Source organism: Heteronotia binoei, chromosome 9 (assembly GCF_032191835.1).
Source record: "Heteronotia binoei isolate CCM8104 ecotype False Entrance Well chromosome 9, APGP_CSIRO_Hbin_v1, whole genome shotgun sequence".
NCBI lineage: Eukaryota > Metazoa > Chordata > Lepidosauria > Squamata > Gekkonidae > Heteronotia > Heteronotia binoei.
The window spans coordinates 74,663,391-74,691,033 of record NC_083231.1 but is presented as its reverse complement, the minus strand read 5'-3'; the positions used below and the strand labels follow the sequence as shown (position 1 = coordinate 74,691,033).

The 27,643-nt window shown below is 42.1% G+C and overlaps 1 protein-coding gene across 2 annotated transcripts; it reads left to right on the top strand.

Annotated features, from left to right (window-relative positions):
- The first annotated feature begins 1,857 nt into the window (after positions 1-1,857).
- Positions 1,858-27,005, top strand: LOC132577197 (UPF0462 protein C4orf33 homolog). 2 transcript variants are annotated; one of them, XM_060246788.1, is made up of 6 exons: positions 1,858-1,954; positions 5,004-5,164; positions 8,671-8,731; positions 10,122-10,170; positions 24,758-24,957; positions 26,857-27,005. In XM_060246788.1, exons 2-6 carry the CDS (start codon positions 5,017-5,019, stop codon positions 26,942-26,944), a joined length of 546 nt encoding a protein of 181 aa, XP_060102771.1. In that variant the 5' UTR covers positions 1,858-1,954; positions 5,004-5,016; the 3' UTR covers positions 26,945-27,005. The 2 variants fall into 2 exon arrangements, with proteins under 2 accessions (XP_060102771.1, XP_060102772.1); XM_060246789.1 differs by lacking the exon at positions 1,858-1,954 and having other exon boundaries at positions 4,966-5,164.
- The last annotated feature ends 638 nt before the right edge of the window (positions 27,006-27,643 follow it).

Here is a 27,643-nt window from a genome sequence, read left to right as displayed (position 1 = left end):
AATTAAATAAATAAATAAAATAGTAGCATCTTTACCTGAGCTTAGACTAAGCTTGCTAGCCCCAAGATTCTGGTGGGCGATCCCCTGGGTTTGCAGGCTCCTCCTCGTGGTCAGCCAGCTTGCTGGTGGGAGGATGCCCTCCCTGTGCCAACCTTTAAACCTTGTTTGGCTTAAAAGAACCTTGCAAACTGCTTGTGTTTTGGACTGTTTGTGAGCCTTTAAATCTCAGCAGGAGGAATGCTGCATGGGTGGGGCAAGCAAGCAAAGCCATGTGACTCTTCCTGGCAAATATGTGAAGCATGTGAGAAAGGAAGAGAGATGAGCACAGTTCCTCTGTTTGTTTTGCATTCATTTCAGAAGTCATATATATAGTAAACTGGATAGTAAAGTCATAACTAGAACCTGATTATGGGATGGAAGAAAACTCCACCCCCTAGGCTGCTCTCCTTTTCTTTTCCTGTTAGTCTGAAGGAACTGGTTGGAATACAGCAGATGGTAACACACAGCAACTCCTGTGAGTAAATTGCCCCAGTGAGATTACAAAAGTGTTTGCTTGCTAACTGTTTATTTTGGCTGCTTTGTATGTGTGTGTTCACTTTCATTTAGTAGAAGTGCTGGGAGATGAGGAAATGAAGACTGTATTCAGAGGAACTGCACTGCTGTGTTTTTATTTATTTATTTTAGGGGATAAGAAAGTCTCCTAGCTTCACCCCAAAAATCCCCAGATATTTTCTGAGTTGGACCTGGCAGCCCTAGGTTAGACTCTCAAAAGTTTATACCCTGTTGGTCTCTATGGTGTTACTGGACTCAAATGAAGCTGTTCTACTGCAGACCAACATGGCTACACTCTGAAACTAAATTTAGGCTTAGTTCATTACTGAATCAGAATTGCACAGCTACTGGATAGGGTAGAGGAATGAGGATATTCTATTCTTAATAGGGTTATTAACTATGCTGTAGATGGAAAGATGATATCTCAGAATGTGCCTTCACTTCTGAAGTTAGCCTTAAATCCAGTGTCTGTTGATGTGCTTCTGCTTGCACAATTCCTGCTCCCTCTAAACTTCATGTATTGCAGGCTGTAAGAATCAGTGGTTAACTTCATGCAATTGTGACCTGAAGAAAACAGTAGTTCCTTTGGGCTTTCCCCCCATGTCCTGTGTCATGATTTCTCAAGGAATATCTGCACAAAAAGGCAAGCTTCTGCCTGCTGATCCCTTTACAAGACTGGAGTAGCATATACTCAACAACTGCAAAACTTCTTGGACAATTCTCACGTCCATCTTGCATAGTGAATGTGAGTCCCCTTCCCTCCAATTGTCTCGGATTAATAGGCTGTGAAGAACATCGTGGTTACGTATCCATGCTAAGGCTACAAAGAGGGATTTATTTAATGTCTAGCATTACAGCATTGTGTGCCACATGAATTATGTGTTTTCATGATAGTGACTATTATTCAGAAACAGATCATTTTATTGAATTCAACAAAATGTGGGAAGGGCGGGATATAAATTCTAAATAAAAAAACAAAAACAAAATGTAATTAATCTGAATTTGGATTAGTTTTTCCTCCACTTCCCTTGATGCTTAAACAGATCATATATTTTAGATTTGCTGTTTCTTTCTTTTAGTCTTTCAATAAGCTTTGGAGTTTGTATTTATATACACTTTATAATCCCAGAAACATTGACTTTTACTGCTTCTTGCCACTAGATGGGAGAATAAAGTTATTCTTCTATATACCCCTAAATTCACAGTGAGTTTGTAAACCAGTGAAGTATTTTTTTAAAAAAAAAAACCCTAAAACACTGCAATGTAGATTAATGCAAGCAGATTCCGGTTGTCTTCTAACCTTATTTATATTTTCTTCCTAAAGTGAAAATGTAGCCTTCAAAGATCATGAGTCAAAATTCCTGAAGGATGGAACAAGGGAAGTGAGTATTGCTATACAAGTCTCATCATTCAAAATGCCTTCATTTTAAGAAAGGGAGGTAGCCTTGGAAAATATTTTCAGAAATGTCCCTACCAATCAATGAGATTATTTATAATATAATTTAAAAGTCTCCTCTATTGTAATCAGAACTTTGTATCTTTATCTTAACCTACACTATATGGAGTGAGGTGAAAGGGATAGTTTTTCCCACTTACTTGGGAAATAGCCCATTCTTTCAACTTACCTGGGTGCACCTAAAAGCTAGTTTTTCTCTTGCCTTCACACTATCCATTGCTGCACCAGCTATGGGTTATTTGCAGGGCTTTTTTTCAGCTGGAGCCCACAGGGGCAGAGCTCCGCCTGGGCTGGCCAGGGCTTCAGCTGGCCAGACCCACCATATGAAAGCTACATGCTCCCAGTGTGGCCTAATATGCAAATGAGCTGCTGGGCTTTTTCTACAAAAAAAAGCACTGGTTATATGTATGGAGTAAACATGTTCTGCTTTTTTTACAATGATCACAGTTGGTATTTTTAAAATATAAATAGCCAGTTTATCTGCATATTCAACTATATGATGCCAGTGTCAAAAAAGCTATCACATAAGGTTTTAGCTAGGGCTACCAACTCTAGGTTGGAAAATTCCTGGAGATTTGAGGGTAAAGTCTAGGGATGGTGGGGGGATGAATTTCAATGAGGTATAATGCCATAGACTCAGCCCTCCCCTTTCTCCAGGGCAGCTGGTCTCTGTCATCTATCTGGTGTTGGATGGCTGCCCAGACTCTGCCCCAGAAAGCTTGGACAGGGCTTTGGAGGCTATGGCTGGGTGGCTACAGAAGAGTTGGTTGAAGTTAAATCCAACAATGATGGATATCCTGTACCTGATCTGGTGGTGGGGGGGGGGGGAGGAGGTAAACTTGTGAATCAGGCTCCCTGCCTTAGATGGGGGCACTGTTGGTGTCAGCTCAGAAGGTGAGGAGCCTTGGGTGATTCTGGATGCCTCAGTTTCTATGGATGCCTTAATTTCTATGGAGGTCCAGGTCACCACAATTGCCAGGCTGGCCTTTTATCATGTAAACCAGTCTGAGCCCATTTTGGAGATAGGGTGGGGTATAAATTGAATAAATGAAATGAAATCTCCCTCAGATCAAGCAACTGGCTCCCTATCTCTTCCCCTAGGACCTGACTACAGTGACCCACACAGTGGTCACTTCCAGGCTTGATTACTGTAACTCATTTTATGTGAACTTGCCCTTGAAGCTGATCAAGAAACTCCAGCAAGTACAAAATGTGGCAGCGTGCCTGCTAACTGCGATGTCTGTGTGGGCACACATTCAGCCTGTGCTACGCAAGTTGCACTGGCTACCAATTGAGTACTGGATCCATTTCAAGGTGTTGGTTTAAAGTCCTATGTGTTCTGGGACTGACATATCTAAGGGACCACCTTTCCCCAAATGTGCCCTGGAGAGCCTTGTGCTGGACAGACCATTGCTTGCTGGTTGTCCCCTGCCCAAAGGGCATCAGTTTAGCCTTGACCAAGACCGGGGCTTTGTCTGCCCTGGCCCCAGCCTGGTGGAATACACTCTCACCAGAGATTAGGGCCCTGCAAGACCTATTACAGTTTTTCAGGGCCTGTAAAACAAGCTGTTTCACCTGGCCTTCGGTTGAGACAGTGGGTGCCCAATTATTTCACCTCCCTTGCTGAAGCTTTTAGTTGTATATTGCCCATATTAATTAGACCTGTACTGTTTTGCCTAGCTGCTTCCAGTGATTCAGGATTGTTACATTTCATTACCTTTTGTAGTACCTACCTTGTATTGTTTCAATTATTTATATTAGTATAACTGTTTTAATGTTTTTGTAAATTGTTGTCTGGAGATCAGTTACAATTCCCAGGAGATCTGGAGGTTGATAGCCCTACAGATCTAACAGTTTGAAACAATTCTTTTAAACAAGTAAATTTTGAAAGTAAGTGCATATTTTTAAAAGCTAGTGAGAAAGCTGACAGTGATACAAATGAAATAATGTGAAAGAGTTTAAGGAGAGGGCATTTAATACTGTGATATTAAAAAGAAAAAGGAAGCCAATGTCCATTAACTTTGGGCAGGGCTTTTTTTGCAGCAGGAATGAACTCCTTTGCATATTAGGCTACACCCCCCTTGATGTAGCCAATCTTCAAGAGCTTACACGGCTCTTCTTACTGTAAGTTCTTGGAGGATTGGCTACATCGAGGGGTTGCAGCCTAATATGCAAAGGAATTCCTGCTACAAAAAAGCCCTGGTTCCATCACAGGGGTGACATGAACCTTGTAGCAGTGGCTTCTTCGACTGCCTTCAAGATACTTCAAGAAAGGAATTTGACTTTTAAATTCAAGTGTATGTTCCCTAGAATATTAGAAATACTGTATGCAGAAATGGCATTTTGTCTGTATTCATATACTGAAATAAAGAATGATTTGACTTGTGCACCAGATTATGGTTACAAAAGTAGGTCCTATTACTTAATGGTAGAACATCTGTTTTCAGGTCCCTGGTTATTGACAACTCCAGTTAAAGGATTAGGGAGGTGATGTGAAAGATCTTTGTCTGAGATCCTAGAGACCTGCTGTCACAGGAGAATCACAGAGTTATAAGGGACCATACAGGCCATCTAGTCCAACCCCTTGCTCATTGCATGATCAGCTTAAACCATCCTTGATAAGGGTTCGTCCAGTTGCTGTTTGAAAATTGCCAATGAAGGGGAGCTCACCACCTGCCTAGATAGCCACTTCTACTGCTAAACAGCTCTTACTGTAACCCCACCCCCCAAACCCTAATAACCAGCTGGTACCTTTTGGCTTGTAATTTAAACCAATTGTTGCATGTCCTATCCACCTATTCAGCTCCTTGTCATCTCTGACAGCCTTTCAAATACTTAAAGAGAGGAGGGAGGGGGCTTACAATCTCCTTCCCTTCCTCTCCCCACAACAGACACCCTGTGAGATAGGTGGGGCTGAGAATTAAAGTTTAGTCTGTTGGATTCAGATCACAGAATTCTTTACAATTTCTCTTGTAGATAGAATATAAATTGTAACTACCTGGGACAGCATGCTAGTAATGCATGCACCAGTGACAATCAGATTTAAACCTGGTGATCAAGGCTTAGTTATGGAAGTGACCTCCTTGTTCTTTGATGATCCTCCAGCTCCAACCGGAGAACCTGGGAAGCCTTTTGATGGACTTTGGGACTATGAAGGTGAGGTCTAATGAAAGCTGCACACCACAAAAAGCCACAATATATTTTCAGGCCCGAGGCCTGGGTAACTAATCTTACATGACAATCAATACATGTTAAGAATCCTTTTCTAAAATTATTTTTATTCATGTTGTTTATGGTCCACCTTTCTCACTGGAACTCAAGATGAATAACACAGAGTGAGCCAATATAATAACAATATGAGTTATTCAAGAACAATGCAAAACTTTTAGGACTGCAGAAAGCTGGAACCAACCAGAAATCTAAAAAGAGAACTGAAGCAAAGCATAAGTGTTCACATAACATTAAATGATGCAATGTTATATAGTAAGTTCCTTATTACAGTTTCCAAACAAAACTCATAGAGACTCGAAGTCTTCAAAAACGATCTCTCAATGATGGCTCATGCTCCAAATGACTCAAAGCGATCCAGTCTTCATTGGTCATGTTTCAGTGACCAAGATATGATAAACAAGGATGTGTGCTCACCTGAGAATTTGGCCTTGTATTCTCAAACAGTTTCCCTGTGCCAGATGGCAAATCTAGTTTAAATTGATGGCATGCAATCATAGTTCAGACAGCAAGTGCAAAATATAGTTTGTCAGTTCATATGTAATGGCAGTCTATGATTTGTGGTAAACAAGAAGCAATTGAGTCTGAGAGTGCAAAGTTAGGGGTCATAAGCTTAGTGGCAGAGACTCTGCTCGCAGAAAGTCTCCGATTCAATCCCTGCCATCTCCATTTTAAAGAACCAGACAGTAGATGATATGCTAGACCTCTACTTGAGACGCTGAAGAATTGCTGCCAGTCAGAGTAGTTGGTAGAAGATGATTTTGGATTTATATCCCGCCCTCCACTCCAAAGAGTCTCAGAGCGGCTCACAATCTCCTTTATCTTCCTTCCCCACAACAGACACCCTGTGAGGTGGGTGGGGCTGGAGAGGGCTCTCACAGCAGTTGCCCTTTTAAGGACAACCTCTGCCAGAGCTATGGCTGACCCAAGGCCATGCTAGCAGGTGGGGAATCAAACCCGGTTCTCCCATATAAGAGTCCGCACACTTAACCACTACACCAAACTGGTAACCTTCATAGTCGCATGGTTTAATAATAGAAGTGAGTTTTATGTTCCTAAGTTTCCTTCCCATAATGCCAAATGACGTTATGTAGCCACAGACTAATTGGTTTATAAATTGGGAAATAGTTATGGAAGAATAAGAAGTATTTTTGCTTTGTAGAGGACTTTCGGGATCAGAAAATGGCGAGCTGAGGTGCTATCCTTAACGGGGGCAGGCTGGCACTTCTGTTCAGGGTAGTAAAAGGCAAACTAATGCCTTCTGCCTACTTTTCTCAGCTAGAGAATTGTCCAAGATATGCACAGATACTTTTTAGCAAAGGCACAAGGTTGTCTGCTTTCGCCATTATTGTTTATAATTACTCTTGAAATTTTATTGATGCAAATACAAGATGATGAAGAAATAGAAGGAATGAGAATTAAAGGATTTACCTATAAATATAGAGCATTTGCAGATGACTATGTTTATAAATGAAAATCCTATACAAGTAACACCTTTGTAGTTAGCTAAAATACAAAATTTTGGCGAATTGGCGGGACTTTATGTTAATAAAGAAAAATCAAAACTTTTATGTAAAAATATGCAAGTAAATAAACAAAAGGAACTGCTAACGGGATGTGAGGTTACCTCTAAAGTAAAATATTTGGGTGTGGAAATAATATTGAAGAATATTGATTTGTTTAAAAATAATTATGAAAAGTTATGGCGTAAAATGGATGAAGATATGATAAAGTGGAACAAGCTTAATTTGTCATTGCTTGGGAGAATAGCTGCAATTAATATGAATATTTTGCTGAGAATAATGTATCTATTCCAAACTATCCCGATTGTGAAAGACAGGAAACAATTTAATAAATGGCAAAGGAAGATCTCAGAATTCGTATGGGCTGGAAAGAAACCAAGGATTAAAATGAAAGTTTTAACAGATGCTAAAGAAAGAGGAGGATTTCAATTACCAGATTTAAGGCTATATCATGAAGCAGTTTGTTTGGTGTGGATAAAAGATAGGGTGACATTATTGAATAAAAAACTTTTAACATTGGAAGGTCATGGAAATAAATTCGGCTGGCACGCTTATATGTACTATGGGAAGAAAAAGATGGATGGTTTTTTCTCTCACCATTATATAATAAATAAGTTGCTAAATGTCTGGATGAAGTATAAGAAATATGGGGATGAGAGAAAACCACTATGGATAGTGCCTGCAGAAGTAATAAAAATAACAGCTGAGTTAGGAGAGGGAAAATGGATGTCATACAATCAATTATTAAAAAATACAAAGCAGTAAAATAGAGTTGAAAACTGCTGGGGAGCTGAATTATAAGTATGATTGGTTTCAAATGCAACAAATAAAGAGTTTGGTGGAAAGTGATCTTAAAACCGAAGGAATAAGACGAGAACAAACGGAAATGGAAAAAGTTCTGCTTGGAGATAATGAAAAATTAATTTAGAAAATCTATAAGTTACTTTTAAAATGGTCTACGGAAGATGAAGTAGTGAAATCTCAAATGATTAAGTGGGCAATTAATGTAAATAAAGAAATACAGATGGATACATGGGAATATTTGTGGAAGAATTCTATGAAACTCTCAACATGTCAGAGTATTAAAGAGAATTGTTTTAAGATGATGTATAGATGGTACATGACTCCTAAAAAGTTGACAAAGATGAATAATGAGATGCCAGACAGATGTTGGAAATGTAAAAAGCATGAACGTTCTTTCTACCATATGTGGTGGACTTGTGAAAGAGTGAAAAAGTATTGGCAGATGATTCAACAAGAGATTTCTAAGATCTTGGGATATGAATTTAAGAAAGTTGCAGAGACTTTTCTGTTGGGATTACAAATGGAAAAATTTCCAAAAGAAGATAGGACTTTAATCTGGTACTTGCTCTCAGCTGCTAGGACATTGTATGCGCAGTTGTGGAAGCAAGAAAAAATACCAGAAAAATGGGATTGGATTGTAAAAGTTATGACATAGAGTGAAATGGACAAGTTAACAAGAACCTTAAGAGACTATGATTTAGAAGTATTTAAGATGGAGTGGAAAAAGTTCAGAAGATACATAGAAAAAGAGTGGAAAATAAAAGGACACTGGACAATTTTTGATAATGACTAAGTATAAGAGGGAGGAGGATATGAATTTTGGTTCTTTTTAATTAAGGGTACCTTTAATACTAATATTTTAAGTATAGTACACTGGCGGGGGTCAAGTAACGGGGGGAGGGGTGGTTAGAAAGTAATATATGGGATAGAGGAAAAAAGTAGTTATTAATGATGTAAGAAATAGAATATACTACCATATGTTACTAATAAAATTGTTTGAAACATAAGAAGTATTTTTGCTTTGTTGAAATACTAAAATAGCACGATTGATTTTTCCCCCCTGTTCAGCTGCGCACAATACTATGTTGTCATTTATATCTTTCATAGTGGTTGAATCCTTCTTTCTGAACAGTGCTACAAGCAAATACCTGGAAGTTGAACTTTGTCCGTAAGTTGTGACATGGAAAATATTCATCTTATTCAGCTTACAGCTGAAATTTTCACACTACTAAAGTGGACCTTCCTACATCAAGAAAGGAATACTTTGGGCCTTCTTAAACCTGTGACTATCCTATTTTACTTTTGTTGCTTTTGGTCATGGAATTAAGAGATTTAAATGGCCACATTAAAGAAGAATGTCGGTGTTGTGTATGTGGACGAAAGTGAAGACTCATATGGGTGTTCCTGCCGGGCTCATTGGAACCATAGGACTGAGCTTGGGGACTCAGGAACAATGGGCAGCAGGATCCAAATCCCTGCTGCCTGCTCCAATCACGAGCCCCCTGCTGGTTTGAATGATCCAGTAACGTGCTTGCATGGGAGCCCTGAGTGTATATGGTTGGCCCCATGGGCTCAGTTAGTTAGTCTTAGAGTGCAGCCCTGTACTATACTGTACCTAATACAGAGGTGTGATCTCTACCACCTCACCTCTTCATTGCATTGAATCCACTATATTATAGTCAGGAAGGCACATTTTGCAACAAAAAGAAAGCATTGCATTTAACCGGCCAGACTCATGGTGTGTAGTGCACAGCCTATTATGCTGAACTGACTTAGCAAAGGGCACTTATAATTTCTTCCTGAAAGAATACCAGGGGATCTTCCCTAAGTGAGGCAGGCATCAAAATGTACCTGTCCTGCTAAGTATCTGCACATTGTTAAAAGCCACCTTAGCAGCTGGAGACCCACATTTAAGTGAAGAGGGGACTATGTGTGCATTCTAGGACCTGTGAGAAGGGAGTCAATGATCATGTGTGAGCCACTTCTGGTAACTGTATTTAATAGGTGGTGGCCAGAGCAAGAGGTGACAAAGAATGAAGCTTCCCATGAGAAACTTTCCTACTAAATGGCCTATGGATAGCTTTAAATTAAGGGCACCTGAATACATGTCTATATTATGAGACTTCCTGGGTGACTAAGACCCAGCTTCTCTGTCATTTAACCTACCTTTTGAAATTCATGTAAGGACAAAAAGGGAAAACCATATTTACTTTGTGATCTTTGGAGAAAAGGCAAGATACAAATATAAAGGAGAGTACTGTAATATTGGGGCCTTTGCTATTATGAGTTTACAGATACAGGGCTACTTGGGTTTCCTTGTAGTTGCAAGGTGCCATCTAGTCTCTTGAGTCTTTCTAAGCACAGTTTCTAACAGACCTTTCTAAGGTCAGTTATCATGTAATATGAGTTTTTCCACCTACAGGCTTTAAGTGATACTTCGCTCTTTCCATACCCTGCTGTGAAATTTGCTAAACGTTTCCTTGACAATATTGTATTCCTATGAAATGTGTTCTGACAGTGTCATTGATTTTTGTTTCCACTCATTTTTATTTTGCTAGGCATGGTCAGCATCTTGTATTACGGCTCTCTGGAGGAGATTGTCTTGAAGTAAGTAGAGTTTCAGTAGCTATGAACATCTAACCACATGAGTTTTGGTTATGGTAGTTTTTCTGTATATCTTGTATTTTGTGTTTTTTTGTAATTTACACATTTATCTGTGCCAACATTATTAAATATATGCATCCATCAATAATGTTGCCTTTCTGTATCTGAGTAGGCTGAGACTTGCATGTTTCCCAGCCAAAATGTTTTTCGTTGGGGATGACAGCAAAAGACAGCAAACAGGCAATATAATTCCCACATAATTTCCTCTGTAGCAACTGAATTTCCTTGCCTGATAATGGATGTATTCATACAGACATTACATTGGGTCATATCCTGTCATTTCATTGAATCAGCCAGGTGTGTCCTGCATCAGTAGAAGGGTGCCAGAGCAATGCACAGATGTTGACAGAACAAAATGCTAGGGTTCAATCCACTGAAAACACCAAAGATGTTATTATTATGACTCCTTTGAACACCAGTTATGAGACAGTGCAATGTTTAAGTTCCAAAAAGTATTGTATATGACTAGAAATCTCTAAAATGCAAATCTTTTTAAATTGTATGTGTTTGTATTAAGTTACTTGGTTATTATTGGACAGTTGTTTAACTTGTTAGGATGTCCAGTCTACAGGATAATCCAAAATGCAATAATTACTAATTTTCAATGAATGTCCAATGTTAATTATATACAAGTAACTGTGTGAAATTGTGTGAAATATTGGTACCCATATTCATTAGTTTCTCAAGATCAGAAACAGGTCATTGCTTAAATAATTATGCAAGGTATTGCAAATCATGGCATAATCAAAGTAGGAGTCAAGTCACACCTTTAAGACCAACAAAGTTTTATTCAGAATGTAAGCTTTCATGTGCTAGGAGCACACTTCATCAGACAATAGGATGGAATGGCAAACAGTCCTAAATATAGAGAAAGTGGGCAGTGAATTAGTATGCAAAACCATGGAAATGGTGATTGTTGAGAGCCAGTTTGGTGCAGTGGTTAATTGCGCAAAGGGAGAACTGGGTTTGATTCCCCACTCCTCCACTTGCAGCTGCTGGAATGACCTTGAGTCAGCCATAGCTCTCATAGGAGTTGTCCTTGAAAGGGCAGCTGATGTAAGAGCTCTCTCAGCTCCACCTACCTCACAGGATGCCTGTTGCGGGGGTGGGGGGAGGTAAAGGAGATTGTGATCACTCTGAGACTCTGAGATTCAGAGTATAGGGCAGGATATAAATCCAATATTATCATCATCTTCTTAGTTCATGTTAAGTGGGCTGCATAAACGAGGGGGCAGTATGACAGAATAGCAGATTGATGTCTATGTCATTAGGTGTGAAGTGCCATAAATAAGAGTCTATTGTAATGTTAGCTCTGGGTTTAAAATGAGGGCATTAGTTTCTCAGAGATTTAATTTAAACTTGTAATACACATATAAACATAATTCTAGTTTGTCATTAGAAAAAAAAGAATACATTTATTTATTTATTTATTCTATAACTTATACCCCGCCCTTCCCACAAAATGGCTCAGGGCGGCTCACAGCAAATGATAAAACAATAAAACAAAGTACAGAATTATTACAATTAAAAAGTCAAAGCATTTAAAAACCTAAAAACCTTAAATTCTTAACATTAAAACTATTCAATATAATTCACATTAAAATATAGTGGAAGATGGGTTAGTATACGTAATGAGATAAACAGCCAATATCCCTTATTTGAGTATGTCAGTACAAAACACATTATTCTGATATACTATTCTAAAAGAGAAATGCATTGGAATACTGTGGATATATAGCTTTACTCAGTGAGAGTGGGTTTAGAACATGTAATGAGATAAAAAACCAATATCCCTGATCAGTCCTAGGGAAGTATTTGTTCCAAGTTTCATAATAATTTGTAATTCAGCAATTTCTCTCTCCACTCTGTTCTTGAAGTTCCTTTGCAGTAAAACAGCTACTTTGAGGTCACCCATTGAATGCCCTGGAAGGTTAAAATGTTCTCCCACAGGTTTCTCAGTGCATTAATTCCTGATGTTAGATTTGTGTCCATTTATCCTTTGGCATACGGTTCATCCTGTTTGCCCTATGTAGAGAACTGAAGGGCATTGTTGGCATTTAATGGTATATATAATGTTAGAAGATGAACAAGTGAATGAGCCTGAGATGGTGGTGTTAGGTCCAATGATTGTGTTGTCTGGGTGTATGTCGCAGCAAAGTTGCCACTTGGATTTATTGCAAGCGCTGGTACCGGTGTCCATGCTCAGATGAGATGATGTATTGTTGTGGGTGAGGAGTTGTTTGAGATTAGGGGCTGTCTGTGTGCAAGAAAAGGTTTAACCCTCAGTACTTTTGAAAGAGAGCTATGACTGTCCAATAGAGGTTGTAAGCTATTGATGATACGTTGAACTGTTTTCAGTTGAGAGTTGTGTGTGACATAAGAACATAAGAGAAGCCATGTTGGATCAGGCCAATGGCCCATCCAGTCCAACACTCTGTATCACACAGTGGCCAAAAAATTTATTTATACGCACACACACACACACACACACACACAGAGTGGCTAATAGCCACTGATGGACCTCTGCTCCATATTTTTATCTAATCCCCTCTTGAAGCTGGCTATGCTTGTAGCACTCCACTGCTTACCCTCCTCCACTGCGAAGACTGCCCATTTATACTCACTCTCTGCTTCCTATTAATTAGCCAGTTTTTGATCCACAAGAGGACCTGTCCTTTTACTCCATGACTCTAGAGCTTACTATGAAGCCTTTGATGAGGAACTTTATCAAAAGCTTTCTGGAAGTCAAGGTAAACAATATCTATCGGGTCTCCTTTGTCCACATGTTTGTTCAACCCCGCAAAGAAATGTAACAGGTTAGTGAGGCAAGATCTTCCCTTACAGAACCCCTGCTGAGACTTCCTCAATAACTCGTGTTCATCCATGTTGTAGCATATGGCGTTCGCAGAACGCAACCATTTCAGAACACCGTAACAGCACAAGCCGCGGAGGCGACTGAGAACACCCAGGTGCCTCCGCGCGGGGCGCTGATCATCCGCCAATCACAGTCAGTGGCGGGAAATATGGCTGGCCAGCATTGGACTGGCCAGCAGGTTGAATAGTCCCAGGACTGTATATATGCGGGGCCCGGCCCGCGTGCTCTCTCTCTTCCATCTTGTTTTGTACCTGCAATAAACTATGTTGCCCTACGCTCGTCTCCAAGTCTGGTACATTACAGTGGCGACGAAGGTGGGATTCTAGCCCTGCAGACAACCGGGCTACCGAGGAGACTCACGGGCAACCGGGCGATACAGCGCACATCGCAACATTGCCACGACCGCCGCTGCTACCGCCACCATGGCCAGCTCAAGCGGGAACACCGGTCACATTGAAGCCTTCAACCCTGCCCATGCCGATGGATGGGAGTCCTACTCGGAAAGGGTTGATTGCTACCTGAGGGCGAATCGGATAACGGAGGACAGCATGAAGAGAGACGTTCTCCTGAGCGTCTGCGGGGCCGCCACCTTCGAGATCGCAAAGGGTCTCTCGGCCCCCGCCCGTCTCACTGAGAAGACCTACGCAGAGGTCGTCCGCCTCCTCACGGGGCACTTCCTGCCACAGCCCTCGAGAGTGGCCCGTCGGTTCCTCTTCCACAAGAGGGACCAGCTCCAGGGCGAATCGGCTGCCGATTACCTAGCGGCCCTGCGACAGATCGCCGGGAGTTGCAACTTCCCGAATCTGGAAGAGACCCTGGCCGATCGGTTCGCCTGGGGCCTCCACGACGAGAGGCTCCAGCAAAAGCTCTTCGCGAAGGAAGAGCTCACTCTGCAAGGCGCCTTCAGCGAGGCTGTGGCATTCGAAAGGACCACCTGGACTTTCCCCAGGGCCAAGCCAGAGGCCGTCCACCACGAGGAGATGGACCCAGAGCACCCGGACGAGGGAGAAGCATTCCAGATGTGCCGCTCTACAGGACCAACCTCCCGAGCTCCACAGCTCCCCCGAACGAGCGAACGAGCGAACCAACGCTCCAGTGATCGGCCGAAATGCGCCAGCTGCAGCGACCCCCACGACAGGTGAGACTGCCAGTACCGGACCTGGGACTGCAGAAGCTGCTGGAAGACCGGCCACATAGCCCTGAAGCCCAAAATTGAGGCAGAGCTGGACCGCCTAGTAGCACAAGGGGTCCTAGAGCCGGTCGATTACGCCATCTGGGAGACCCCCATTGTGACTCCGGTCAAACCCAACGGGGACGTGCGGATATGTGCAGACTACAAATGCACTATCAATAAGGCACTCCAGGATAACCCCTATCCGGTGCCGGTGGTCAGCCACGTCCTGGCCGCCCTCGCGGGCTCAAAGATTTTTGGGAAGCTGGACTTGGCACAAGCCTACCAGCAGCTCCCGGTGGACGCCAAAACGGCTGAGGCCCAAACGATCGTAACCCACAGGGGGGTGTTCAGGGTGAACAGGCTACAGTTCGGGGTCAGCGTGGCTCTGGGGATCTTCCAGAGTATAATGGATGCTCTCCTTAAAGGGATCCCCGGAGTCCAACCTTTTTTTGATGACGTTTTAATCGCCGCCCCGAACCCTGAGGAGTTCAGCAACCGCCTCAGGGAGGTGCTCCGTCGTTTCCAAGCTGCGGGACTGAAGGTGAAGAGGGAGAAGTGTCTGCTGGGGGTAACACGGGTGGAGTTCCTAGGATTCGCCGTGGACGCGGAGGGAATCCATCCGACCGAGGAGAAAACCAGGGCCATCGTTCAGGCCCCGGCCCCCATGTGTAAAACTGAACTACAGAGCTTCTTGTGGGTGCTCAACTTCTACCACACATTCATACCCCACAAAGCGGCCATCGCTGAACCCCTACTCCGGTTACTGGACAAAAAAGCTCCAGGGGTGTGGGGGAAGAAGCAAGCCGCCGCTTTCCAGGCAGTAAAGGACGTTCTGGTCTCTAACGCGGTGCTGCACCACTTCGATGAGCGCCTTCCGGTCATCCTGGCATGCGATGCGTCGCCGTACGGGGTGGGTGCAGTCCTGGGGCACCAGCTACCGGACGGCCGGGAGGTACCGGTCGCCTACTATTCACGCACTCTGACATCGGCGGAGCGTAATTACGCTCAAATCGACAAGGAGGCCCTGGCCATCGTAGCGGGGGTCCACAAATTTAACGATTATTTGTACGGGCGGCGGTTCACAATAGCGACCGACCATAAGCCGCTTTTGGGTCTGCTGGCCCCAGACCGCCAAACTCCCCAAATCCTGTCCCAAAGGGTGTTGAGGTGGAACCAATTCCTCAACTCGTACACCTACACTTTGGTATACAGGGCGGGCAAGGCGATGGGCCACGCTGACGCACTCAGCCGCTTGCCGCTTCCAGACACGGGCCCCGATCCTGCCCCAGCACACCATGTCATGTCAGTCGAGTCTCTCCCAGACCAGCCCCTCCACGCTGCAGAAGTGGCTAAGGCCACCGGGAAAAACGCTTGCAAGGGTGCTCGACTGGGTGGTGAGGGGGTGGCCTGAAGGGGACATGGGGGAAGAGTTCAAGCCCTACAAAATGAGGCGGGAGGAACTCGCGGCCCACAAGGGGTGCCTGCTATGGGGAGCCGGGTGGTGGTCCCCCCCCCTCTACAGAAACGGGTCCTGGAATCACTCCATGAAACGCACCCGGGGATAGTGAGAATGAAGGCCCTAGCCAGGAGCTATGTGTGGTGGCCGGGAAGGGACAGGGAGATAGAAAACTGGGTCCGGAGATGCAGCGCCTGCCAAGAGTCGCGGCTGGACCCACCCAGCGCCCCGGTTACTCGGTGGGAAACCACAAGGAAACCGTGGTCTCGGCTCCACATTGACTTCGCGGGGCCGTTCCAGGGGCAGACCTTCATAATCATAGTGGACGCCTACACTAAATGGTTAGAGGTCATCCCCGTGGCGTCCACCTCCACTGCAGCCGCCATCCGGGCCCTGCGCAGGGTCCTGTGCACCCACGGCATCCCAGACACCCTAGTCTCGGACAACGGGGCAGCTTTCACAAGCTGCGGAGGCGACTGAGAACACCCAGGTGCCTCCACGCGGGGCGCTGATCATGTTGCCCTACGCTCGTCTCCAAGTCTGGTACATTACACATGTGCCTACTCATTCTGTCCTTGATAATGGTTTCTACCAACTTTCCTTGTATTGAAGTCAGACTGACTGGCCTGTAGTTACCCGGTCTCCCCTGGAACCCTTTTTAAAGATGGGGGTGACATTTGCTACCTTCCAGTCCTCAGGAACGGAGGCAGATTTCAATGAAAGATTACATATTTTTGTCAAAAGATCCACAAGTTCAACTTTGAGTTCTTTCAGAACTCTTGGATGTATGCCATCCGGACCTGATGACTTATTAGCTTTTAATTCGTCTATCAGTTGTAGGACCTCCTCTCTTGTCACCTCAATCTGACAGGTCTTTCAACACCCCTTCCAATATAAGTGGTTCTGGAGCAGGCAAACACTTCTCATCTTCCACAGTGAAGACGGAGGAAAAAAATGCATTCAGCTTCTCAGCCATTTCCCTATCATCCTTCAGTAATCCTTTGACCCCTTGGTCATCCAAGGGCCCCACTGCCTCCCTGGCTGGTTTCCTGCTTCTAATATATTTGAAGAAATTTTTATTGTTGGTCTTTATGTTTTTTGCAATATGCTCCTCATAGTCCCTTTTTGTCTGCCTGATCACAGTCTTGCATTTGATTTGCCACTGCCTGTGTTCCCTTTTATTAATTTCACTTGGACTAGCTTTCCACCGCTTAAAGGAGTCCTTCTTATCTTTTACAGCTTCCATTACTTTGTTTGTTAACCATGCAGGCCTTATCTTATACCTGTTTGTGCCTTTCCTAACTTGTGGTATATATTTTATCTGAGCTTCTTGGATTGTAGTTTTAAATAGCCTCCAAGCTTCCCCAAGGGTTTTGACTGTATTTACCTTTCCTTTCAGTTTCCTCTTCACATGCCTCCTCATCTCAGAGAATTTACCCCTTTTAAAGTTAAACATGGTTGTGCTGATCTTTTGGAGCAACTCTCTATTTATACAATGGTGAAATCAACAACGTTATGCTCACTGCTCCCAAGCGGTGTGATCACATTTACATCTCTCACCAGGTCTTGGGCATTACTTAGGACCAAATCCAGGATCGCCCCACCCCTGGTAGGTTCAGAGACCATCTGCTCCATAGCACAGTCATTGAGAGCATCTAGAAACTCAGTCTCTTTCTCTCGACCAGAACACATATTGACCCAATCAATCTGCAGGTAGTTAAAATCACCTATGATGACACAGTTTTTGTGTCTAGCCACCATCTTTAAGTCTTCCATCATATTATAGTCGTCTTCTATCTTTTGATTTGGTGGGCGATAACAAACTCCCATAGTTAAATTGCCTTTTGGGCCCTCTATTTCAACCCAAAGCATTTCTAGAAGGGAGTCTAATTCTCTGACCTCAGTCTTACTGGACCGCATGCCCTCACTGACATACAGAGCCACCCCACCTCCAACCCTTCCCTCCCTATCCTTCTGGTATAATTTATATCCAGGAATCACCGTGTCCCACTGATTCTCCTCATTCCACCAAGTTTCTGAAATTCCCACAATGTCTATGTTTTCTCCCAACACTAAACATTCCAGCTCACCAATTTTACTTTGAAGACTTCTAGCATTTGTGTACAAACATATATAATTTCCCAGGCAAGCTAGGCCTGCCACCTTCCTCCTGCCACCTCGAAACTCTGGCAGGCAGTCTATTCTGTTTGTCACCATCTCAGTGAACAACTCTGATCCATTACCCGGTAGAAAAGTATCAGCTAACCCTTCATCTCTTTGAGATGAGTCTTCCCGAACCAGAGACATTTCATCTCCTGTCGGCTTTCCCCCAAGATTTAGTTTAAAAACTGCTCTGCCACCTTCTTGATTTTAAGCGCCAGCAGCCTGGTTCCATCTGGGGACAAGTGGAGACCGTCTTTTTTGTACAGCTCCCGCTTGTTCCAGAAAGCATCCCAGTGCCTAACAAACTTAAACCCTTCCTCTTTACACCATCGTCACATCCACACACTGAGACTTCTAATTTGTACCTTTCTTTCCAGCCCTGCACATGGAACAGGTAGCACTTCTGAGAAGGCTAACTCCTGGCCTTAAGTCTCCCGCCTAGCAGCCTAAATTTTTCCTCCAGGACCTCACGACTGCATTTCCCCACATTGTTGGTGCCAACATGCACCACGACCACCGGCTCCTCCCCAGCACTGTCTATCAGCCTATCTACTACACGCATAATGTCTGCTACCTTTGCACCAGGCAGGCAAGTCACCATACAGTCAGTACTTGGTTTTGCAACCCAGCTGTTTACTTGCCTAAGGATTGAATCACCAACTACCAAGACCCCCTCTCTCTCCCTGCCCAGGGATGGTTCCTTGGTGCGAAAGGATTCCCGCTCACCAACCGAAGAACAGGTTCCTTCTGAGGGCGCATTCCCCTTATCCTCAGCCTGGTGTCCTGTTCCCTCTCGACCCTCATGCTCCCTGGCAGCAACGGGGCTGTCACGTTCAGAGCGGGGCTCATCTAACATGTCCCCGAGAGTCTTCTCCAAGAGCCTAACTGACTGTCTCTGCTTCTCCAGGTCAGTCACCTCGACCTCAAGGGTACGAACTCGTTCCCTGAGGACCAGGAGCTCCTTGCATCGAGAACACACCCAAGACTTCTGTCCTGTGGGCAGATAGTCATACATGTGACACTCAGTGCAAAACACTGGAAAGCCCCCACTCCCCTGCTGGCATTGTACCTTCATGATAGCTTTTTAAAAAAATATACAGTCCCTTTTAAATCCTATTTGTTTATGTGGCTTCCCTTCTGGAGGGTCAGCTTACCTTATTGGGAGCACAAGGAAATTAGGGATCTGGGTTCCTGGTCCTTACAGAGTCCCCAGGCCAAGAGCCTCTGGCAAGGCACAGTTTAATAATGCAAAGAGGGTGGGGGAAAACAGCCACTCTAATCAATCACCTTCAATCACCTTCACCTTCAGCCCTTCACATGAACTCAGAAGTTTTCAGCAAATCCCCCAGCTGCCAAGCCACAAACTTCACCCTTGTAGCACTCTTTGTTCTATTCCAGAGGTCTCTGCAATGTGCCCAGTCTCTGGCAAGGCACAGCTTTATAATAACTAGTGACCACTAGTGGTTTCTGTTATTGCCTTTTTTGGGTCTATCTTGTAACAGGTTTTCTCTGGGTATCATTCTGGCTTTGTTAATCTGTTTCCTGACTTCATCAGGTGGCAGGTGGGTACTTTAGTTCCAGAAAGGTTTGTTATAGATCCCTCAGGTGAGAATCTCTGTCAGTAGGATTGGAGCAAATGCAGCTGCAGTGTAGAGCCTGGCTGTATACAACAGATCATTTGGTATGTTTGGCATAATCAGTTCACAGTTTCATTAAATGATGGAATTCCATCCTTTGCTTTGTGAGGAGAGTTTAAATATCTCGTCTTCCCTTCCAAGCCTCTTTTTTCTGTCTGATTTTTTCCTGTTATAGTAATTACAGGCAGTAAATTTCATCTCATCATCTGCATTAGTGTATGTAATGTAAATCATAGTAATACAGTTAAGTAATGCCAACACATCTGCAAATCACCAACAAATTGGTTCCATGGAGCTTGTTCTGGAAAATTAATGAAAAACCTCACCTGTTGACACATCCAGTGTGTTAAAATAAAAGCTTTTATTAAGCTATAAATTTATTTTGGACTATTTATTGCCCTGTTTATACTAAGTCAACACTCCTTGAAATCATTATAAACAATGCATATCTGTGTATTTCCATACAATTGGAAAAGGTGATTTTACATTTCAGAACCCCAAAACAATGGGCTATGTGATGGGAATACATCACAAATTATTTGCATATAAGCACTTTATTTGTGCATCATCATTTTAGAATCGTGTACAGCATCCATATGATTGCATATTTGCTCATTAATGGTATTTATTTTAGTAAGGCGAGGAAACCAGTTATATATGTTCAATGTGATAGGATTTATATCATATATTAGAACTCCAATACTTATTTTTTCACATGAGTATGATTAACTTGTCCTTTCAGAACAGGGATTAAATCAGTTATAAATAAGAATAGCTTATTTCAAGAACCCTTCATGTTGTAAAAATAAAATCAATGTAGATATTATTTATTGCTGCAGGAAATAATTACCAAGTAATATATATTATTACCAAGTAAATATAAGAACAGATGTGGCATAGAGTATTGGACATGCAAAGAGGACCTTTAGTGTCCCATTTTGTCTCAGCCGTGAAGCTAGATACATTTATCAAGTCTCAATAGGTTGGATCTAGCCAGCTTCCCCACCACCACCACTCAATTCATCTCTTATAATAGCCACATGGCTTTTATCTATTCAGATCCCATGTCCTCCAACTTAGCTTTTTTGATGGTCAAACAGGAGCTATTGTTTCATTTTCACCAGCAGAAAAATTGGGCAGATACAAGCCAATGGCTCCAGTTACAAGAACTGCAAACAGGCTCCTATGCTCCCTTTTTCCTTCTCATGTGCTGATTCCCTCTTCCATTTCCGCCTTGTTCTAGCCATAGTTTTCAAAGATTTCTGAATTGGGCAAGCTATGGTTAGTATTATTCTCCACATCATAGTTATATTTAATAGATTCAGCACATCATGCTTGATTTAAATCAGTATGCTGTTTTGGTTTTTCCTAAAGGATTATAGTCATAGTCTTGATTTAAATCATTCCAATCTGCTGCATGGTATTGCAGAAAGGTGTCTTTTAGAGCATAATGTTGCCATGCAAATATATCTTCAAAAGAAAAGTTTTTTCTGCAAAGCACAACAGTTAAAATGTGGACAAAAGCACAATTGTAATGTATCACTACTTTTAAGAAACTGTTATGATTTATAAATCCACAGTTAACTGTGTTCTAATTCTAACCTTGAGTTTACTGGTGTACTGAGTAAACAGTAAACTTGAGTTTACTGAAAACAATTAACTGCAAAAATTCTCAGATGAAAGCATATATATTTAATCACTCACTTAGTCTAGAACAGTCTAGAACTTGCTTGATGTAAGAGCCACGCAGAATGAATGTCAGATGTTTGAGAGCCACAAGACATGAACATCAGAGGGAGGGAGGGAGGAAGGAAAATGGTTAGGGAGGGGAGAGGTGGAAAGAAAAAAACTTTAACTTTAAATGCATACTCCAAGCTGCTAGCTGGCTTGGCTTGGATTATGCATTTAAAGAGAGAAATGCCTTCTGCAAGCCAACCAATGGGACAATGGGGGCTTTGAGAGCCGCACAGTTACCGTTTTTGCACACAGCTTACCTCGCAGTCACAATCCTGTTCCCTCCGCAGCGTCTGGTCGGATTTCCCACCATCTGCGCCAGAGTTACAGGAAGTGCCGCAGCTCCTACGTAGCAAACGTAAACTGGGTTTTAGCGGTTTACATTTGCTATGCAAAAGCCACGGCACTTTCTGTAACTCCGGCGCAGATGGTGCGAAATCCGACTGGACACTGCAGAGGGAACAGGATTGTGACTGCAAGGTTAGCTGTGTGTGAAAATGGTAAGTATGTGTGAAAGAGCCACATGTGGCTCCTGAGCCGCTGTTTGGCCACCCCTGGTCAAGAAGCTGAATATTCAGCTACTACATTCTAAAGCAGTAGGAACCCACATTTTAAGAAAACGTACTTTTTATACTCAGTGTTACTCACCTATGAATTTTGAACCAAGGTCTCCAGTTGCCAAGACCAATAATTTCATTTGGTTTGGCACATGTCAGAGAGAAAAGAACACAACATTCTTCACTTCCACTGTAGGGAAGATGGCTGAAATGTACAAAGTAGTTTTGTCTGTAGGCTGTGCTGTGTCCATGCAAAACTTCCTCCCTCGGTATTTACAGATGAGGCTATATAGATTCTTACATTCCCCATGGGAAACAGAAGGGAAGAGTGAAAAAGAAAGATAGGATAGACATGAGCTGTGCATTCAAACACTGTGACAAATTGGTGTCAGCTGTGAATTTCACTCCTCCAGTATCTATCCTCCCTTACAGAGCTTGATTCAAAACTTCCTTCCTTCCCATGAGCTGACATAATCCAGGAAGCTTTGAATCAGACTCCATGCACAAAGGGAGGTGAGTGCACTTTGCATGAGTAGAGCAATAAGCTATGTTCATGCTCAATATCCATTTAATATTTGACATGATGTCTGCATGCAACCATGAAGACAGGAGAAAGAGAAAAGGGAGGTGAGAATCAATGGAGCAGGAGCATGAGAGAGAGTAGGAAGTTATGACATGTGCTGTTCATGTGTTTGGGGACAATAGAGGGGTCTGGCATGCATCAGTGCTGTTGACAATTTTTTAAGAAAGGTATAAGGTGCTTACTGTCTATATACATTCAATTTGAGAGGCAGATCACTAATTCTCAGTTTAAGGACTTGCCTGGAGATGCCCAGCAACTCAGAGGGCCTCATCCCCAGGGAACTAACCTACAAGCTGAGCACAGCACCAACTTCCTCCAGATCAGGAGACCAGGTGGGAACAAGTTGTCCTTCTGAGGCAGAGGCCAGCTGGGGGGTTAGGCCAGTTGCAGAGAATAATAGAAAGTCGGGCTAGGAAAAAGGAATGAGGAAATGGAAAGAAATAGGTTCTGGCTCAAGGGGATTGCATGGGGAAAAGCAGACTCCTGCCTTTCTGAGGCTGTCTGTCTCTAGAGAGAGAGCCAGAGAAGGAGCCCATGGAGCACCAGGATGGCAGTCGCAAGACAGAAATCTCAGTCTGTATGGTTGATGCTACATGGTGATTCCATAGCAGAGGCAGAAATTCAATATAGGACTGCTCATTCTCTACTAAATAGTGAGCCCTAAATCTATCCCATTTTGAAGGTTTTCAAAGTTTTTACTAGGGTTTAATAACTTTGATCTGTGAACATCAATAAATGTTCTATACTATTTTTTCTATACTATTTGTATGTGCTTTGATTCTTGTTACTATGGATAAGTCACAGATACATGAAAAAGGGACTGGTAAAGTGTCTTAAAGTCTGCAGATCAGGGATGTCAAACTCATTTGTTATGAGGGCTGGATTTTACAAAAATGGGAGTATGTGGGGCTGAGCCGTGGGTGTCATAAAATTGGTTTGTTGAAGCACGTTGGGGTTTAGGGACTTGGGAGCTGATGCGAATCTGCTATCATGTAGGGTGCTAGTGGACATCTGTGTCTGTAAATAAAGCATATATACTATTCTCCAAAGAGAACCAACCCAGATAAGTACTGCTCCTGGAACTTTTCACTGCTTGGAGAAGTGGGGTATGTGTAACACTAGGCAAGTCTTTGCCTGTTGATTTCAGAGTATCAGCCAGAGAAGTAAGTCACATTTTTGAGGGGGGATTGTTGTAACCCTGTTTTCTTTTCTAATGTTAAAGCTTGGTAGGTACAGAAAAAGGAAGAGATATTTTCAATTGATAGATTTTCAATCTACTAATGGATGAAGAAATATAGAAATACATCTAGCATGTTACTAGTCCTGATCCCAGAAAATCTAATTGTCATATATATATATATATATATATATATATATATATATATATATATATATATATATATATATATATATATATATATATATATATATATATATATATATATATATATATAAAATTTATTCAAACATAATCTTTAAAAGAGGATTAGGCAGAATCATAGATGATAGGTCCATCAATGGCTCCAAGCCATGATGACTAAGGAGAACCTCCACTGAATGTCTGTGCTAAGAAAGGTCTTGCCTTCTATGTCTGGTTTGATGGCTCTCCCAGGCAACTGATTGGCCACTGTGTGAGACAGGTTGCTGGACACAATAAGCCACTCATCTAATCCAGCGGGGCTGTTCTTGTGCTCTTTCTGAGTTACTGTGTTGGCTATGTTATGAATAGTTTCAAGTAGTGCATCTTCATAAGAAGAGCAAGCAGCTGCTTTTGTAAGCAGTTTCTGGCTGTCCGTCACAAATGATTGCTGTGATTCCTGCAATTATTGATTTAAAGTAGAATAGTCTCTTCCAGGGATTCATGCTTCCCTTTTATCTGTTCCGTTTGATTAACATATGGAGGGCATATTGAGAAGCTGAAAATGACATGGTCCCCACACAAAATGTTGTACAAACTAAGTTGGGAATCCACCTGCTATACATCTGTAATAGGCATATGATTCTCTGTGTCCCCTGAAACTCAGGTACATAATGCATTAGAGCACATTTTAAAACACATTGTTATGTCTCCATTGCATTTCTGTTCATGGTGCTTCCACATCAAAAGAAGTGGATAAAAAAGCCCTTGCATTGTAAACATTTATAAAACTGTAGATGACCTTTTAAAGAAGATGTATTAACAAAAGAGAATTTGAACTACAGCAATACTATGTGATCTTGATAATTAAGCATTATGCTGAAGTTTTATTTGAAGTGTTATTTAAAGTGGTTTAGTAGCTCACTATGCTAAATTTGTTAAAATAATGAGAATGACATTTTTATAGTGCATTTTTTTTTCATTCTGTGTACAGAAAGGACTTGAGTTGGCATTTAAAGCAGATATAAACTGGGGCAACTGGAATGGCACAGCAATTATTCCTTGGGACTATTTCCCCCCCAGTGTAGACAAAATGAATTCATATGCAATCCATGGATCTGGGATTGGCAGAGTATATGAGGCGCTTTATCCAATACCACAGGAAGAGATTAAAGAGGGGCAAGGACCTAATTTGTGAGTATAAAAACATCTTTATTTGTTTTCTTTATATAATTGGATGTAACTACTTATACCAAATTTCAGAGTGGTTTTTTTTTTTTTTAGCGCTTTAGTGGGATGTACTGAAATACTCTGTTTAGACATCTTATCTAGGGATGGAAATGTGGCTGGAAATTTCTGGGGGGAAACTGAGATTTTCCCCCATCTGTTTTTCCCCCCTGAGAATAAATGGAATTTGTTTGTGGAAAATATGCAATACTTTCCTATCAAACCTAAACATCTTTTACTACTCAACCAACATAAAATACATGATTTATGTATTAGTCCACATATAACACTGTACAATTTGGCAAATTTATGGAATTAATTTATATTTATGGAACCCACTATGGGTTTCAGTTCATGCCCCCCTCCTAATGGTACTGCATGTTGCCTTTGTGATATAGGGTGCTATTTTGGCCCCCTGCCAACTCCTCCAATGTCTGTGCTTGCTCTTTTGCCCTCGTATTATGTTTCTTCTTTTTAAAAATTCTATAAACCTGAGATTCTGTATGTTTTCTGAGCCCTACATTTTAGCACAGCTCTCCCTGTTGTGCTGATTTGCTTCTCCATACAGGGGCCAGCCCTTAGTTATTAGCCTGGTTACTGACACCAAGAGCAGCATTCATGTAATTCTGCAGCATGCACTCTGCAGACACTCAATTGGTGACCAATCAGTTAATGAATTCAGTTCAAGTTTCTGGTTATCACTTATAAAACCCTTTGTGGCCTTGGACCAAAAGAAGCAGTAGAACTGCCTCTTCTGCTATGCAAATAGGTAAGATCAGCAGTTGCCCATTGACCTGCATTCTAATTGGTGGCTCCTGCATTGTGGAATGGTTCACCTGAGGAGGTCAGGAAGGCTCCCACACTTCTGTCATTCCACAGAACATGCAAAACAGTTATCTTCAAGAAGGCATCATATAAGAACGATGAGAAGTGTAATAGAAAGATGCCATCCAGGAGGGTACCATTACAGTGACTGTAATCAAGTGCGATAAATGTATCTTCTGTTTTCACTGCAATGTCTTATACCTTGTACTCCACTTTCAGTATTGTTTATAATATATTTTGCTATAAATAGATTACCGCTTGTAATATTCCTATACCCATAATCCTGGTCCTATTGTATTGTACTTTGGTTGCTTTATGCTGTTTGTCTACAATGTTTATTGATTTGTTTGTTGATCCTGTAATCCACCTTGAGTCTCGGTGACAAAGGTGGACTATAAACAAAATAAATAAATAAATATTGGATAGAAAGGTGACATTCACTCATTGATGGACTCAGGCTTAATAATGACCTGAGCTGATAGAATACATTTATACTACTTCAAACTGAATGTAAGGCATTTCAGCCAGTGAGAAGTCTCCAACCTGCCATAACCCTGATTCATCAGGTAGAATGTTATCACATCTATAACTGAACCCGTTTACTTCATATGCTTTGGGCTGCTATTACCCACTTTCATGTTAAATGCTCCCCCCCCCCCAATATACCCAAACATTATTTTAATGATGTTTAAAGAGAGATAGTAAAAGCACTCAGAAAACTTCATTGTTGCAAAACAAATGGCTTTTTAGTCTTTGGGTTATTAAGTCAATCAACTGTTTAATACTATGAATTATAAAGATACCCAATTCATGTGTGTTGCTCCAGTTCTTTTAAAAAAGCATGCAATAAAATAGGTACTATAAATTGTCACTATTTTCTATATTTAGGCATAAATAACTGTATGCCTCATTGGTAGGAAAGTACAGTGAAACTCTGAATGTGTTTTTCACAGTACCCTTAAAATAAGTTTTTCAGGTATATAACATTTTTAAAACCCTTGTGTTTTAATAATTCAATATTTGTTTATATGTCGTTGTTAGCCATCTTCTAGAATATTTCAAAGATTTCCGCCTAAAGGACATAATGGGAGAGGACTGGAATCAACCTCCATCAGATCGGTGGAAATAACGTCAGTCACATCAAAGACATCAAGAAAACACAGCTCATGAAATACACAATAGATTCCTAATGAGAGATATCACATACTTTAATTAGATATCTGATTTGAATGGCTTAGCCAATTAAAATAAAATGCATTACTCTATCAGTGACACCTATCACTCTTCTTTCAAACAGACACAAGGATTACAAGGAGTCACAATTTTGATATTTGGGTGACATCCTGAGTGAGGTACTCTCTCACCATCGTGGGGAGGGGAGGGAGATGTAGCAGGATAAATTTGGAAAAGAATATTCATTCACTTAATGCATGCATACTCAGTGGCATTTTCAGACTTAGTACCAAGGGTTTATGCCAGAGGCATATGGGAAAAGTTGATTTTCAGGAGTCACTTAGTGGACGAAAGACATTACACTGGTGTTCTGGGAAGCAGTTTCAGGCATAAGGGACAGCAAGGCTGGATTTGTTGAATAACTGAGGGTGAGCTGGGTATGGTGGCATGTGCCTGAAGGCACTCCCCAGAGTATCCTCACAGCAACTGAAAAGGTATAAGGGTACTCATCTGAGGAGCCCACAGCTAAGTATTAAACACACAGATGCAGAGCACACTCATCTAGGTGAGTGTTACTACTGCTGCTGCTGCTACTACTAAGCTTATTAATCATTCCATCCTGGCTAACCCCATCCCATTTAACACCAGACTCCGG

Excerpts from the sequence above, each read along its gene's own strand:
- LOC132577197 (XM_060246788.1), top strand. The coding sequence starts at position 5,017 with ATGCTAGTAATGCATGCACCAGTGACAATCAGATTTAAACCTGGTGAT. Across the intron at positions 8,732-10,121 it reads CTGGAAGTTGAACTTTGTCC|GCATGGTCAGCATCTTGTAT; the intron begins GTAAGTTGTGAC and ends TTATTTTGCTAG. Across the intron at positions 10,171-24,757 it reads CTGGAGGAGATTGTCTTGAA|AAAGGACTTGAGTTGGCATT; the intron begins GTAAGTAGAGTT and ends TTCTGTGTACAG.